This window comes from Rhinatrema bivittatum, chromosome 3 (genome assembly GCF_901001135.1).
Source record: "Rhinatrema bivittatum chromosome 3, aRhiBiv1.1, whole genome shotgun sequence".
NCBI lineage: Eukaryota > Metazoa > Chordata > Amphibia > Gymnophiona > Rhinatrematidae > Rhinatrema > Rhinatrema bivittatum.
Genome location: NC_042617.1, coordinates 289436784 through 289453717, shown reverse-complemented (window position 1 = coordinate 289453717; position 16934 = coordinate 289436784). Strand labels below are relative to the sequence as shown.

The window sequence follows — 16934 nt, the reverse complement described above, 5'->3', positions numbered from 1 at the left end:
GCCTAAGTGTGCAAAAAGAAAAAAGGGAAACTTGTAATTGAGCAGATCCCAGCTGAGGGTCACAAAGTAGCCGCATTGCACAAATGGGCATCCCCCAAAATTTCTTATTTACCCCCCAGTAACCTGCAAAAACTAGGGGCGGATGCTTGACGAGTTAACCCCTGGCTGCCTTCCTGCCCTCAGTGTGTGGGCTTTTGTGCTGTGGCATTGCTTCGTTTTGATGGGGGAGCTTTCATTTGTTTCCACACACCCCCCAACCTCCTCTGCAGGGAAAAATCACAGCTCAGGGGAAACTGCTTCAACAGGACACATTCAGCGTGGGAGAGCAGGATGGAGGTTTCCTGCCCCGCTGCAAGGAGCGGAGGGTCTTCCTGTTCGAGCAGATTGTCATCTTCAGTGAGCCCATTGACAGAAAGAAGGGTTTCTCGCTGCCTGGCTACATCTTCAAGACCAGCATCAAGGTGAGAAGGCCCGGCGTGGGCCCTGTGCACGTCTGCCTTGCATCTGGATAGGGAGGAAAGCTGTTCCAGACAGCATGTGACTCACTGCAGCAGGGGAGATTAATAAACTTAATCATGCTGGCTAATATTTATTTACTTTTCATTTTCTAATGCTATTCTCTTCTTCATGGGTGTATGAGATGAGAATGTGTATTTTGCCGACACGCTGGACCGTTGCCCAGTGTGTTTTATGGGAAGAACAGGCTGGTTGTTTTTTTGGGTTTTTTTTGCCGCCATCAGATATAAAAATCAAGCCTCTCTTTTTCCTATCCCTGCATAAGACGATCAGATCGCTCGAGGGACAGACTAATCCAGTTCTGGTTTTATCTCCATTGCACTATAGAACTTGTAGTTCTCACTCAGGTGTAGATTTTAAAACCTGGGCGCGCCGAGTTTATAACATTGTGCGTGCCGGCGCGCGCATGTTATAAAATCTGTTGGCCGCGCGTAAATGCGCGCCGGATTTTAAAATCCGCTCATGCATGTGCAGGTGGTGCACACTGGGGGGGGGGGGGGGGGGGGGGCCGAATTTTGCATTGATATGTCCGGCGACACAAATGGGCCTCCCCCAGTTCCCTCCAATTAAGGAGCAGACTGGGAGGGAACTTCCCTATCCCCCTGCCTAACCTTCCTTCCTTTTGCCCTCTCTACCCCGCCCCCTAAATCTAGCCTAACTAACCCTTTTTTTTTTTTTGTTTTGTAACTTACCTGCTCTGATGAGCAGGAGTAAGTTACGCGTGCTGGCTGGCAGCCAGCGCGCACTTCCCCGGGACAGCGGATAATGGCCGCTGTCCCATCCCGCCCCCACCCCTCCCCACCCAGACCATGCCCCCCCCGGCCCACCCCTTTTTCAGGGCCCAACATTTGTGTGCATAATGGCACTTATGTGCGTGGCCGGGCCCTTTTGAAAATGCGCACGGTGCGTGCAGGGCCCGTCCACAAGCATAAGTGCCAATCTTTACGCGCGCGACTGTTTGAAAATTCAGCCTTAAGAGCAGTAAGAACTGCACGTACTTAAAAGTAATGGGAGCAACTCCAGGACTAGCTCAGCTTGTCCCTGTTGACCTGGAACCTACCTGGTGACCCTTAACTCTCTATGTCTCCTTTCCACTGCAGGTCAGCTGCCTGGGCTTGGAGGAATGTGTGGACAATGACCCCTGCAGATTTGCATTAACCTCCCGTGGTGCCGACAGAAACATTGTACGATATATCTTGCAGGCGGCAACTCCTGATGTGAGGTGGGCCTGGGTTTCTGACATTAGCCAGATCTTGGAAACGCAACGCAATTTTCTCAACGGTAGGTATCTCCAAGTCTGAAGAATCCCTTCTCCCCGATGCAGGATCCAGACTTTCATTTAAATATTAATATTCTTTTTATTATTTGGATTGTGTGCTTTCTGTCCAAACAAGGCACTAAAATGTTTTACACATCATCAGGAAGATCTACAGTGCCTTCTCTTAAGTACTTTAGTTACACTTTGTTGAAGAGGGAAATGAAGATGGAGACAGTGATGAGAAGGATCATCCAGATGAAAATGAGGATGAGCTTCCAAATGTCAAATTGAATTGAGAAGCTTCATTTGGACCAAGAAGATTCAGGAGATACCTGCCAAGGAAATTTAGGAGGCCACTAAGGGATCACCCTGCTGGAGGAGAGACCTCAGAAAAACCATTCAAAATCTGAGCAGAAGAGAGATTTGATAACCCCGAGCAACCCTCCAAGGACAGAGACAGAGTTGCTCTGGAGAGGCTGGGACTCCTGAGCATCCAGAAGTGGGTATTTTTAAATGTTCTGCAAATGCTCATGCAAGAGCATGCTACGAAAGAAGACCAACACAGCAAGCGAAGTTGTACAATACAAGGCACACCTGGTGGCCAAGGGATTTACCTAACACAAAACCATTGACTATGATGAAGTTTCGGCACCAGTTTCAAGGCCACCCGGGATGACGGTATCACATACCATGAACAGGGAACCATTGACATTATATGCAGGCACGAACTAGGTGGCATAGTCCAAGAGCCATAAGAGAACCACTAGATATTCAGTGATCCTTGCAAGCATGCCAGTTCTCTGAAGAAGCCCAAAGTAGATAGCAATTACATTCAGCATGATGGAAATGGAGTATACGGCCTTTGTCAGCAGGTCTGAGAGGTGAGCTAGGTGAGAGAGCAAGCACAATTTGTCGCTGAAGCCACACAAGTAATGTCTGACTGTCAAGCAGGCATCGTTCATTCTAAGAACTAGACAGGTTCAGGACAAAGCGCATCGCCATCAAACACCATCTTGTGAGAAGGAAGGTTAGAGATGGAACTGCAGAGCTAACGTTCATGCCAAGCGAACAAAACAGTGCGGATATTCTCACCAAACCACTGAGCAGCACCTCTGTGAAACTTCACTGAGATAAACTGGTCAGACAGTGAAGTGAACATTGACATCAATGGGATTCCTTTGAGGGAATCAGTTCACTAGAACAATAGCATTTGGTTTTTATTGTTGTATTTTTTTCTATTCTCCTGAAGAGGGCAGCAGTGCAAAATGTTTACAAGCGTAGCATCAGGAGAAGAATACGTTTCTTCATCCTGTTCCTGTCTCTGGTGATCATGATGTGCCGTACGCTTGCCATGTCTGAGTAAGCATGTCATGCCAACTCAGCTCACTTGCATTGACATCGCATTGCTAACCTGCAGAGATAACATGAAAGAACCCAACAATCAGAGAAGTCACCTTTAGGAACAAAGACATTATCTTCTGATTGTGCAAATAGAAATAAAGGTTTCAGCCCCAACATTTTAAACCAGGGGCTTCCCAAATCTGCCCAGGCGATTCTACAGCCATTCCAGTTTTCAGGATATCCACAATGAATATGAATGGGACAAATCTTTCTCCTGTGTATGCAAATTTCTCTCATGCGTATTCATTGTGGATCCCCTGAGAACCCGACTCGTTCTGGGGTCACTGGGACAGGTTTGAGAAACCTTGATTTAGGGATTAGGGATCCATTTTCCATTAGATTAAACATGGTATTCGTTAATAGCTGGAAAGTGTGTATGTGTGACTGCATGTGAATATGGATGTGTGACTGTGGATGTGCCTCTCTGTATGGATTATTGCTTTCCTCACCAGCATTTCATGCTCCTCTGTTAGCGCTGCAGTCACCCATCGAGTACCAACGGCGAGAGAGCAAGTCCAACAGTCTAGGGCGAATAAGCGGCAACCAGAATGCAGTGGCCACCTTCTCCAGCATGAGACCCCATTCCTCCGCCTCCATGGATAGGAACAAGGTGCCCAGCCTGAAGCACTATAATGCATCTCTACCCTCCCTTTTTCTGCCCAGCCCTCACCGGCCAGACAACAGGCAACACGTTAACCAGGTAAAGCCCCCTCCCAGTCATGGGACAGGCTGAACCTGTCCTGGTTCAATCCCCATTGCATTTCTGGTCTTGTAGTTCTTTCTTGGCTGTGACAAGTCCATAGAGCCGGGGGTGGCCAACACCTGTCCTGAAATCCACAAACAGGCCTGGTTTTTTTTTTTAGGATATTCACAATGAATATGTATGAGATGGACTTGCATACACCGGAGGCAGTGTGTGCAGATCCATCTCATGCATAATCATTGCAAATAAGCTGAAAACCTGGCCTGTCTGTGGCTCTTAAGGACTGGAGTTGGCCACCCTTTCTCTAGAGAAAGAGCAAACTAATTTGGTTCAATAGAAATATGGGAAAATATTGCACAGCCATGCATTCTAACATGGAATGAACTGCATATGGCAGGAGACAGCAACCTGGAAAACATGAACTGGATTAAAGTAAAAGTATTACATAGAAACATGATGGCAGAAAAAGAGCATTACAGCCTATCCAGTCTGCCCATCCATAACAAATGCTATCCCTACCACTCCCTTGGAGATCCCCTGTGTTTATCCTCTGCGTTCTTGAAAACGCCCTAGGCTGATAAGCTTTTTGATAAACATCTTCCCTAGGAATCACATCTGTCTTGTCGAAAAGAGTGCTGAGTTTTAGCAAGGTTTTGGTTCCTAGAATATACATACAAGAGACTCTTCGCTTAATAAAAGGAAAGATGGCTGCTGCTGGGTCTGCATTATGATCTGCTCCTGGAAGCAGAAATAGTAAGATGGTCTATGACAAGATCTATAATTGCTTTTACTTTTATCTTCTAAAGATTATCAGCCAAGCACAGTATATCTACAAGACTTTCCTGCTTGCTTAGGGCCATGCTACTCTGAGGAAGTCACATGGTCCTGGCAGAGGCTCTCGATGCCATTCTGAATGCATCGTATCCAGAATGCACCAAATATATCTTGTATGCCTCTTATTTTGTCATAAAGGAATGAAATTCCTCCTGCTTCTCTCTCTCTCTCTCTGCTGAAGTTTGCACCTCATTCCAAAATGTAATTAACTATATGGATTTTTTACAATTTGCTATGCAGGGTTGCCAAGACTTCCTGAAGCTGAAGGGGAATTACTTGGGGGCACACCTCTTTCTCTCTAGGTGAGGGCTGGTACGGTTGGGGGTCCTGCTTCATCCCCCTGTGCTTTGTTCCCTTTCTGATCTCAGAATCACTCTGCACAGACCCAGAGCATTGACCCTGACATCATCCTGAGCCCCCGAGCCCTGTCTCCCGCACACATAAACCTCGACTTCCCCAGCAGTCCACAGACGGCACAGCCCACGCAGATCTCCAACGGAATCACCCAAGGCAAAACCAGGGCCAGAGTGAGTATAACAGCCTCCTCCCCGAAACACCCCCCCCCCCCCCCACCTCCACCTCCACCTCACCCCAACTCCATGCCATGAGCGGGGGGATGGGGTTACTACACAACTCCCAGTTAGCTAGGACAAGCTGAATTTAGTTTATTTATTTATTTGTAGAATATTTACCGATCGCCATTTCAAAGGTCACGGCTATTTACAAAACAACATTATTCATTTTCAGTTAAACAACAGATATGAATCATTCAAATGATTAAATCATCACAAAATCTAATTAAAATAATTAAAGCTAATCGTCAAATTAAAAATTATCAGTACCATAACATTACAAACAGGCTCTAAAAATGTAAAATAAAATAAAAATAATAATAAAAATAGAATAACAGTATATCCTTCAATCCTAGTCTGTCGTGGCACTACCCTTCTGCATACCTGGAGATGGAATTCAATTTCATTAGGAAATTCATGCAGTGTGATAAAATCGGAATTGGCGTAGCCTGTTATAGCTGACACGGAGCCATCTGGTAATCCCCCTCAGAGGGGCTGAGTGATCCTGGGCTTCCTACTTCACTGTACATCCTTCCCTTGCTGTTCACTGGCCAGGGATTGGATGATGGGAGGGAGATGACCAGAGACTGAGCAGAGTTTGTGGTGACATAATTGGTGGGAGAGGGGTGGGGGGTTGCTAGGAAAAGTTCAGGGTGAGCCGAGTGCTCCTTATCTTACCAACACTTACTATGAGGCCAAGATTAAAAAAAAAAAAAAAAAAAAAAGAACAGAACACATACCTTTAGGCCTGCTATTTACAGAAACATAGAACTGACGGCAGAAAAAGACCAAACGGCCCATCCAGTCTGCCCAGCAAGCTCCCGCACTTATTTTCCCATACATATCTGTTTCACCAACCACCAAGTTCAGGGCCCCCCTTGTTGGTAACTGTTTCGAATTTCCTGCCACCCCCTGCCTGTTGATGCAGAGAGTAATGCTGGAGTTGCATCAAAGGTAAATCCTAAGGCTTAATGGTTATTCACACACCTATCTTCAGTCCCCAGAACTGAATCCATCCCCCGGCCCTATCCACTTTTTAAGCCCTTAAATTGTTTGACTATCAGCCTTTATGACACTATGGATATTCCCTGGAGTAGGGAAGAAGCCCAAGCTGAGAATGAACCCCATCTGACTTCTCCCCTGACATGCTTTTTGCAGAAGCCTACGGAAAGCCAGTTCCATTTTTTTTTTTTTTTTATCGTAAACCTTCTAGGTAAATTAATTTCTCTCCCTGTGGTCTCCCTTTGTCTCTCAGAAGCCAAGCGAAGGCAGCTGCGAATCACCAGACTCCATAGGGGCCCCGAGGGCCTCCCCCCAGGACGACGACAGCCCTCTCCCCACTGCCAGACTCGCCAAACTGGACGAAGACGAACTGTGAAGCCCCGGACAGGATTCCACACCGGAGACAAAAAAAGAAAAAAAAATATCCGGCAGGAAACACGTTGGGGGAAAGAGAAGGACCGTGTGGAAGTCTTTCTAGCCACAAAAAGCTACAGGCATGTCCTCCTACCCACTTTCTGCCTTGGCAACTGTTTGCCTCATAAGGCTAGTAAAAGAGGATTATTGTTCTGCTCTGTTCGATTACTTTTGTTGTTCTTTGATGTAAATAAGCACAGCGGACAAGGGAAGAGTGACGCCGCCATTGGAGAAAAAGCCATTTGTGATAAGGGGCACTTTTGTTCTGCCTTTATCCTGCCCCTAATGTGTGACGGATGCCTTTTGGGGGGGAAGGGAGAGGCCTGTCGGTGGTTTCAGAGCACTGCCAGTCCATGACTCTTGTTTGAAGCAGTGCCAAGGAGCTTGCTCCCCCTCCCCCCCCCCCCCCCTCTCCTCGCCAGAGCTATCTTCCAACAGGTGGGCTGAGCGCCTTGTTTCCTTCTTCTGAGCACTTGAGGACTTCACCAGTCAAGGCCCATGTGACGGCCATTCCTTTTCTTGTAAATAACACGTCCGTAGCTTTTTCACCCTGAAAGTTCCCCGCTTTCTGCTGCAAGAGGATCGGAGCACTCCAGGCTCTCGTCTGAGGATCGTTCCTACCCACATTCAGCCCTTTCCAGTCTCTGCCATCCTCGCCTTCAGCCAAAGGCCCAGGCATTTCCCCCCCCCCCCCCAAACAGAAGAACTGACCCTATATTCCTTTCAACTGGTGCAGGATCAGGCCGTAAGAGTCACTGCTTCTTATCCAGCCATTAGAGGCCTTCAGGCAGGAATAGGTGCCAGCCTCCCCGAGGAGATCCTTTGCTATGCTAGATGCTGGTACTGGCAGATCCTCGTCTGCTGATAAATGTCACACCTCTTGAATGAGATCTGTGTCTCTCCTATCCACCTCTCTCATCGTCATCTGGCTCATCTATTCTGTATTACGCAGTTCAGTTCCATTTGATTTTATTCTCTCCTGCTTCATGACTATGTTTCTTCTAATTTATTCCTTAACCAGGGGGTAAGGCAGGACTCCCGCGGCAAATCCCCCCCCCCCCCCCCTCCTCTCTCCCAATAAAATCTCTGCACACAACATTGGGTTTACAGAGGCCACAGTTTGTTTCTAAACAACCATAATCTTAGTCAACAACAAAAGAGTAACTCACATTCCCCCTCCCCACCTTCATTTCCACAGCACAGCAATATGCAACTTGCCACTAATGCCCAGTGGCAGGCTGCGGAGATTCCCCCCCCCCCCCTCCCCTCCACCAGGCTTGCCAACTTCTCCAGAGGCCCGCTGCCACGTACCAGTCCTTGCTCCGCCACATCCCAGAGGCCCGCAGCCTGAACAACGACCACACTGAACAGCATTTCCTCATGAGGCAGCCCCCCCCCCCCCCCCAACATCAACACTCAGGTCATCTTGCCTTAGCACAATCCCCAAATTTAGGATTAGGTTTTCCACCATGATCAAGATTGCCCCTGTCCTTCTTCCCCCCCCCCCCCCCCCCCAAACTACAGGCCTACGAAACCCTGATAAAACAGTCTCCAAAGCTTCTTGGAGTGAATTGTTAAAGAGGTCAATCCCAACATCCGACAAATGGACCCCCATCTGTCTGAAACAACCAGGGCAAACATCCCACGCCCACTCATGTCTGATCCAAAATCCCCTTGGCGCCCCGACCCAAGATCCAGTTTGCCTATTCACCTTTTTAACTCCCTGCTTCCAAAGAGGATGATCCCTAAACTTTAACCATACCACAATGTCCAACCACCCTTAGGTTCTGCCCCATAGCACCAACACAACCACTACAGAAAACCCTTCCAAGAAAGCTTATGTTTTTGACTTCACCCACCCCACCAGTCAACGCTCTGCATACCTCACCCCACACCAATACAACCCCAAAACCCATTGCACCGGCTGCATCAGAATACAGCTCAATGTCAACACCTGCTCCTCCTGCATCATGCACGCTCCATTAAATGCTCTAGAAAAGTAACCCAGACTCCCAGTTCATCCCATATACGCCTAGTTACCCAGATGGAATGATGAGCTGATGTAACCCCCGCCATCGACACTGATAACCTGATGAATGCCCTTACCATAGGAATTACTCTGCAGGTGAAATTTAGTGAGCCGATCAATGACTGCATCTGCTGAAGCATCACTTTTTTGGCACCACGTACCAACTGTACCAAATCCCTTATCCTAACCAACTTTCCCTCCGGTAACCTAGACACCGTGCTTTCGGAATCTAACTCAGTCCCCAAAAAGGTAAACCTCACCATGGGTTCCATCTTACCATGGGCAATTGGAATTCCAAAATTACCTGCCACCACCAAAAAACCCGACAAGTATTTTCACCCACAGGACCTACGAATAAGAAATCATCGAAATAGTGCAGCATGCTATTTGAACCCAAGGACTGCTTGGTTACTCATTGTACAAAGGTACTTAACATTTTGAAATAAGCATAAGACAACATACATTCCATAGGCAAACACCTATACATGAAATACTGTTCCTGAAAAACAAAACCCAACAATGGAAAACTAGCTGGGTGAATCAGAAGCAGCCAAAAAGCAGATTCAATGTCTGCCTTAGCCATCAACGCACCCCTACTGACTTTCCTCACCAATTATACCATTGCATCAAAAGACATGTAACAGATGGAACATTTATCGCTTGGAACAAAGTCATTTATCGAAGAACCAGACGGGAAGCACAAATTCAATATCCGTGTGAACTTACCTGCCTCCTTCTTAGGAACCACCGCAAACAGAGACAAATGCATCAAGTCGAATGGAGGAGCCTCAAAAGGCCCTACAATCCAACCCAACCCTAGTCACCTCTGCAAAATGACTTGCTAATCTAGCATTATGAGCGGATCCCCCAAATCCCGGTCTCTCATATAGCATCTAGAACCCTTCCCCAAAACCCGTCCTCAGTGCCGCCGCTGCCCTCCTATTTGGATACCCATATAACCACCCCAACATGGCTGCAAGACTAACTGGTGGCGGAGCATTCCCCGATAATGTCTTGGCACCTCTACTCATCTCCTCTGTGGGTCTTTTTCCACACTTGAAGGCCGAACACCCTGCTCCTCATACCGAGCAGGCGTACTGAAATTTTCAGTCCAGGAAAAGACACACCAACTTGTTAAACCTCCAGTCTGCATCAGAAGTACCTGCTGACACTTTAGCAATGAACCTGATTTTCCCAATTCCCCCAGAATCCCGAAAGCAACCAGACTGCAATGCTCCGGCCCCCTCCCCCCCACCTTTCCCCCTCCCCCATGCCCCTTATTTGTTATCTGGGTAAGCCATAAATTAATGTCTTGGGCACCCCTTGTCATGAAACGGTTTCTCTTCATTTTATCCCGAAACCACTCATCAAAAGTGAACCACGCCCACCCTTCATAATCCTTGAAAGCCCCTATTATGCCATCCACATATGTCAACAATGCACTGTACTGCCAAGGGTCAAAATGACCCACCATGCTTGCCATTGGGTGCAATTAAGTGTTCCTAGGAACCTTCTTCACTGAACGCCCCTCCTTGCTCTTCTTCCCCCTTCCTTTTCCGCTTCTTGTTGCCCCGTCTGCCCTCCAAAGGTTTTAAAATACCAAAACACTTTCGCTTCTTAATCTCCCTCCTCAACCGTGTAGGAATGCCTTCCCACAACTCCGAGGCGCTGCTAAGGCCGGATGCCCCGTGCTCTGCCCGGGTCCATCGCCCACGACTCCCCGGCCTCCCAGCCGCAAGATTTCCGATGACGTCGACGAGGGGAACGATGAATAAGAAGATGACATAGAACTCAGTTCCCTCCTCCTCTTCCTGCTCCCCCACCCCCTTGTGTAGCCTCAGAATCCCTTTTCCCTTTCTCACCGGCCTGACGTCTGTGCGTGCTCCCCCCCCCTTCCAACGGTTCCTGTTGTTGCTCCACCAATTCCTGCTGCTGCTCTGAATCCCTGGGCCTCCTTGCTCCCACTGCAATCGAATCCTCCCCGCCTCCTGCTGCGAATCCCCCCGGTTGCTCTTCCTCCAAAGGACCTGAAACAACGGGCACAGGGCCCCCAATACTGCGCAGAAACTGCAAAGCCCCACTCCTACCTCAAGGAGCTAGCGGAACTCGCCCTTGATTCATAATCCTTCCACACTGAAATGCACCCCTCACCCCCGACTCCCACTGATGAACATCTCCCATACCCCCCTACTTTCTTCGTTCCCCTGACAAACCCCCATGCATCAGCAAAAGGCGCATGAGGACCTCCCTCCCCAATACCTGCTGAAGGTACCACTCCCGGAACCCTCCTGCCCGAAAGACAAGACCCCCGCCTCCCGATAAAACCCACCATCCCCACCCGAACCCCGCACAGCTACCGAAACACCTGAGCACCTTAATCACCTTCCCCTTTCTCTTGTTTACCTTCCTTGAGCCTCTTGCCCCTGCACCTCTGTTTCCCGGGCCTTGCACATGAAAAACTATGCACGGTCCCCCTTGCTTGAGTACTCTTATGTCCTGCTCGCGCCCGCAGCCACACGCTGAGGAGCGCCGCCCCTGCTAGATGCCCTCCGTGCGGGCCACGGCACGCCCTCAGGTCCCGCGACACCGCCCAGCCTGGCCCCTAAGCTCATGTGACTGCTCTTCTTCCCTCCACTCCCGACCTCACACGCGATGGGCAGCGTTCCGCTCCCCTTTCGCGCTCTCCGCTCGGCACAAGGACATTCGCCTCTGCCTCCCCCGGCCACGAGTCCTTCTACTTCCAGCGAGACCCCCCCCACCCCTAAACTCACCTCTCCCCACCCACGACAGGACGCTGCCTGGCACTCCTCCAGTGCCACTCCCCCCCCCCCCCCCCCAAGCCTTAAACATATGTCTAGACTGGTTTTTTTTAATATTCTAATTTACATTTATTTTATATCAGTTCCGTGCTGTTTTATATTTAAGATCTATGCTGCCTTCTCTTGGGTTCTGTTTTTATATCTCTCTTAATCTCTTCTCCGGCTTTATGTACTCTCTTCTTTCCTGTTTCTGTGTCTTTCCTATTCTGTTCTCTCTTCCTGCCTGCGTCATCCCTTCTGCTTTCCGTGGTTCCTGTCCCCTCTTCTGTTCTGTCCACGTTGTCGGCCTCCTGTTAAGTCTCAGCCCATTCCAGCCTCAACCCGTGCTATGGAGAATGGATTGGGAGAGCAGGGAGCTCCGGAGGCAGAGAAGTGGCAGGTAGGGGGGAAAGCAGACAACGATTCAAACGCTGCTGATCTTACAGAAGAAGGCCCAGCGGAATTCTTTTTTTTTTTGGGGGGGGGAAGGGGGTAAATCAGCCACTCAAACCATCATCTTCCACGTGACACACACACACACACACATTTGAATTTGATGTTTTAAGCTGTTTTTCTGTTGCCACAGATCTGTCCGTAGTGGGCTCTTTGGCCGTGTCCCTTGGATAGAGCCGGGCACTGTTTCAAAGGGCCACCCAGAAACAGCGGTGTTCTCTCCCCCCTCAAATAGAAAATGTGACTGCTGGGTATGAAACTCTTTAAAGCAGCAGTTCCCAGTCGAGACCTGGAGGCACAGCTAACCAGTCCAAATTTTAGGATTATCTATAATGAATATGCAAGAGGTCAATTTGTATACACTGGATCTTCAGCCTATGCAGATTAGGGATGTGCATTCATTTTAAAGGGATGGCAAATCCAAAACGGGAATGACCTTGCCCGAAAATACCAATTTTGGGGTACTTTGTTAATTAAAAAATAGATGGCCTCCCTGGATCCCTCCAATCCCCCCTTTTGTCCCCCAAAAATGTAGTGGGCCAGGGTCCTTTCTGGCACCCACTTTCCCCTACCATAGGGTCAATGGTGAAGAAAGGACAGGAGCAATGCCCACTCACTCCTTCCCTGCCACAAATCATTTTAAATTGTTGCCAATCAGGTCAGCACCATTTTTACATGGGGGAAGGAGGGGGCAGGAATATGGTCAGAGGTACCCAGGGAGACCCCAGTAGGACCCAGGCCACGCAGGTGGTGGAAAGGGGTTGAAGGGCCTTAAAGACCCTGTTACTTTTTATTGGGATTTTTTTTTGTTTTCTTAATGTTTATTTTGGTTCAGGTATCAAGCCAAACCTAATTAAACATAAAACAATAAAAAAAAACAAACAAACCCCAAAACAAAAAAATGAACAAAATAAATTACTTGCACCTATGCATCCCTAATGCAGACATAGCTTAAGCAGATTTGTTATCCTGAAAACCAGACCAGTTAGGTTTGTCTCCAGGACTGGGTTGAGAACCACAGTGGTTTTAAAGCCACTGTGTTCTCAACCTCCCCACCCCCCAAATTCACACACAAGTGCTAGGTTGCAGCAGCTGTGGTGTCACTGCAGCATCACATCCAGTATTGACCAATGGAATTCAGTGCGTATGATGTCTTTTGTGACTCCAAGTTAGGGCTGCTGCAAGGCATGCTGGGAGATTGCAAGGGCAGAGTGCATGGTGGCTCAGCCTATCTTCTCTTTCCTCTCATTTCCTCCTCATCGATCCTGGGAATGGATGACTGTATCATGCTTTTGTATATGCATGTTTATTTTTGTCATGTATTTTATGAGCTCTCCAGGTCCTGTAAGAACTCCGCCATTGTATCCTACCAAACCGAAGTTCCTCAAAGGGGAGAGAGAGAGCAGGGGCTGGCGGAGCAAAGAAAGCATCAAATTTGAATTCTTGTTTACTAGTAAAGCTTTTGGTATATCAAAACAGGAACCAGCGTGTGGACTCTCCTTCCAGGAAACAGGACAAAGTTCTGCCAATCATTTCTTCTGATTTGGGATTTATTGGAGTGGGTTTTTAGGCTGTATTAGGAAAATCTCATGATACACACAGAAACATTTTAATCCAGTTGGCCTGTTGTACCTTCGGGCTTCTCATTTCACTATTGCCAAGAAAACCAGGACCAGCAAATCCCATAGATGTACTGGGGCAAAATCAGGAGTGACAGCCTGTCCCTGATGTCCTGGAGCCATTTGGAACTTTGATTTCAGTGGAAACTATGCATTATCAGACACCTCCCCTACCCCCCCCTCCCCTCCCAAATACCTCTTATTCCTAAAATGTATTGAAATGTTATTTTAAATAGCTCTTTTGTGTATCAAAATCATTATTGTAGATAGCCTAAAAAAACTGCATAATAAAACAGGTGCTCTAATGTTCAAATGATTATGCAGTGCCCTCTAGTGCTCAGATGGGGTAGTGCTGAGATTCTAATGGCATCCCCTCCCCCGTGAGTTTGGAACGCACTCTTCTAACTTTAATTTCTTCAGCTGTCATTGAATGCATTTACAGTGTGCTTGAAATCCAATTTCAAGTGCATTGTAAGAGAGCAAGATGAGGACAGTACTGGATTTCAGCACACTTTGTGTAAATAGTTTTGCTCTTAGGAAATGAATTTAAGATGTCCCTTGATAGATTAGGCCCTTCTATAGGACTAATGGGAGCAAAGGCCAGGCTCCCAACTGCTTGCACTATTTCTGATTTACCACCAGGGGATGCCCCTGTAACTTGTACAGTTCCTGCCTTTCAGGGATCCTGTGTGTCTGCTTCATGTCTTCTTGAGAGGGAGATCTCTAGGACACATGCTTTAAACTTTAAGAACATAAGAAATTGCCATGCTGGGTCAGACCAAGGTTCCATCAAGCCCAGCATCCTGTTTCCAACAGAGGCCAAACCAGGCCACAAGAACCTGGCAATTACCCAAACACTAATAAGATCTCATCATACTGATGCAAGTAATAGCAGAGGGCATTCCCTAAGTAAACTTGATTAATAGCAGTTAATGGACTTCTCCAAGAACTTATCCAAACCTTTTTTGAACTCAGCTACACTAACTGCACTAACCACATCCTCTGGCAACATATTCCAGAGCTTAATTGTGCGCTGAGTGAAAAATAATTTTCTCCAATTGGTCTTAAATGTGCTACTTGCTAACTTCATGGAGTACCCCCTAGTCCTTCTATTATCCAAAAGTGTAAATAACTGATTCTCATCTACTTGTTCAAAACCTCTCATGATTTTAAAGACCTCTATCATATCCCCCCTCAGCCGTCTCGTCTCCAAGCTGAACAGCCCTAACCTCTTCAGCCTTTTCTTATAGGGTAGCTGTTCCATCCCCTTTATCATTTTGGTCGCCCTTCTCTGTACCTTCTCCATCGCAACTATATCTTTTTTGAGATGAGGTGACCAGAATTGTACACAGTAGTCAAGGTGCGGTCTCACCATGGAGCGATACAGAGGCATTATGACATTTTCTGTTTTATTAACCATTCCCTTTCTAATAATTCCTAACATTCTGTTTGCTTTTTTGACTGCTGCAGCACACTGAGCCGACGATTTCAAAGTAGTATCCACTATGATGCCTAGATCTTTTTCCTGGGTGGTAGCTCCTAATATGGAACCTAACATCGTGTAACTACAGCATGGGTTATTTTTCCCTATATGCAACACCTTGCACTTGTCCACATTAAATTTCATCTGCCATTTGGATGCCCAATCTTCCAGTCTCGCAAGGTCCTCCTGCAATGTATCACAATCCACTTGTGATTTAACTACTCTGAATAATTTTGTATCATCTGCAAATTTGATAACCTCACTCAATGTATTCCTTTCCAGATCATTTATAAATATACAAGCCGTTAAGCCCGTTAAAACGGGCTACATTAACATTTTTATTGGATCATTTCCTTCCCCCGCATTCTCCCTCCCACCTCCCCCACTCTCTCCCCTCAGTCACTCCTCTCCCTCCCCCCTCCCCTCAGTCACTCCCCCCTCCTCCCTCCCTCAGTCACTCCTATCTCCCCCAGTCACTCCCCTCAGTCACTCCCCCCCCTCAGTCACTCCCCCCTCCCCCCAGTTACTCCTCTCTCCCCCCTCCCTCCTCCCCTGAGTCACTCCTCCCTCCTCCCTCCCCTCAGTCAGTCACTCCTCTCTCCCCCTCCCCTCAGTCAGTCACTCCCCCCTCCTCCCTCCCTCCTCCCCTCAGTCACTCCTCTCTCCCCCTCCCCTCAGTCACTCCCCCCTCCCCCCTCCCTCCTCCCCTGAGTCACTCCTCTCTCCCCCCTCCCCTGAGTCACTCCTCCCTCCCCTGAGTCACTCCTCCCTCCTCCCCTCAGTCAATCTCCGCCGAAGACCCAGAGCGGCGGCGGCATGCGCGCGAGGGAGGGACAGACTTCCTCCCTCGCGTGCATGCCGCCGCCGCTCCGGGTCTTCGGGCCGCCGCTCCTGCCGCTCTGGGCCGCCGCTGCCGCCGCTCCTGCCCAGGTCTTCGGGCCGGTGCTGCTGCCGCTCCGGGTCTTCGGGCCGCCGCTCCGGGTCTTCGGGCCGGTGCCGCCGCCGCTCCGGGTCTTCGGGCCGCCGCTGCCGCCGCTCCTGCCCAGGTCTTCGGGCCGGTGCCGCCGCCGCCGCTCTTCGGGCCGCCGCTGCCGCTCCCGGTCTTCGGGCCGCCGCCGCTCCGGGTCTTCGGGCCGCTGCTCCTGCCGCTCCGGGTCTTCGGGCCGGTGCCGCCGCCGCCGCCGCCGCTCCGGGTCTTCGGGCCGCCGCTCCTGCCGCTCCTACAGCACCATTTTTATTTTTAAGAGGCACACTGTGACCGACGTGCTCGCATGCGCGGTAGAGCTGCTCTCTACTGCGCATTTGCGGCACGTCGGTCAACCTTCGTTTATTAGGTTGACTAGCCGTTAAGCCCATAACAACGGGCTACATTAAAACATTTTTTTCGGTCCATTTCCTTCTCCCTCTCCCTTCCACTACCCCCTCCCTCTCCCTTCCACCTCCCCCTCCACCTCATTATCCCTTCCACCTCCCCCTCCCTCTCCCCCTCATTCTCCCACCTCCCCCTCCCTCTCCCTTCCACCTCCCCCTCATTCTCCCTTCCACCTCCCCCTCCCTCCCTCTCCTTCATTCCCAGGGGGGCAGGGCTGGGTTTGCAAAGACATGCTCACTTCTGACTTTTCAAAAAGTATTCACCTATTTTTTTTTTTTTTTGTAAGCGGAAAAAATACCCACACAAGAAGAAGGAGCAAATTTGCCTGGGTGCATTTTCACAGGCAATTTTCAAAGGGACAGTTTTCCTTTTAAAAAACTGATGCAAATTCTACACTTCCATGGGCAGCCAAAAATTGTCCTTTTAAGTATATTTTGAAAAGCCTTGCTTACGTGTATGTAAATGAGGGAGTGTCATATG

At 48.7% G+C, this 16934-nt stretch overlaps 1 protein-coding gene across 4 annotated transcripts in view; it reads left to right on the top strand.

Annotated features, from left to right (window-relative positions):
• ARHGEF25 (Rho guanine nucleotide exchange factor 25) overlaps positions 1-13462 on the top strand; it is a 211100-nt gene extending 197638 nt beyond the window's left edge. For all 4 annotated transcript variants that reach the window (XM_029594923.1, XM_029594922.1, XM_029594924.1 and 1 more), the window contains 5 exons: positions 270-461; positions 1617-1797; positions 3649-3875; positions 5081-5239; positions 6540-13462. In XM_029594923.1, coding sequence (XP_029450783.1) covers positions 270-461; positions 1617-1797; positions 3649-3875; positions 5081-5239; positions 6540-6662 — 882 coding nt within the window. In that variant the 3' untranslated portion in view covers positions 6663-13462. The remainder of the gene's footprint in view (positions 1-269; positions 462-1616; positions 1798-3648; positions 3876-5080; positions 5240-6539) is intronic.
• Positions 13463-16934: the final 3472 nt, after the last annotated feature.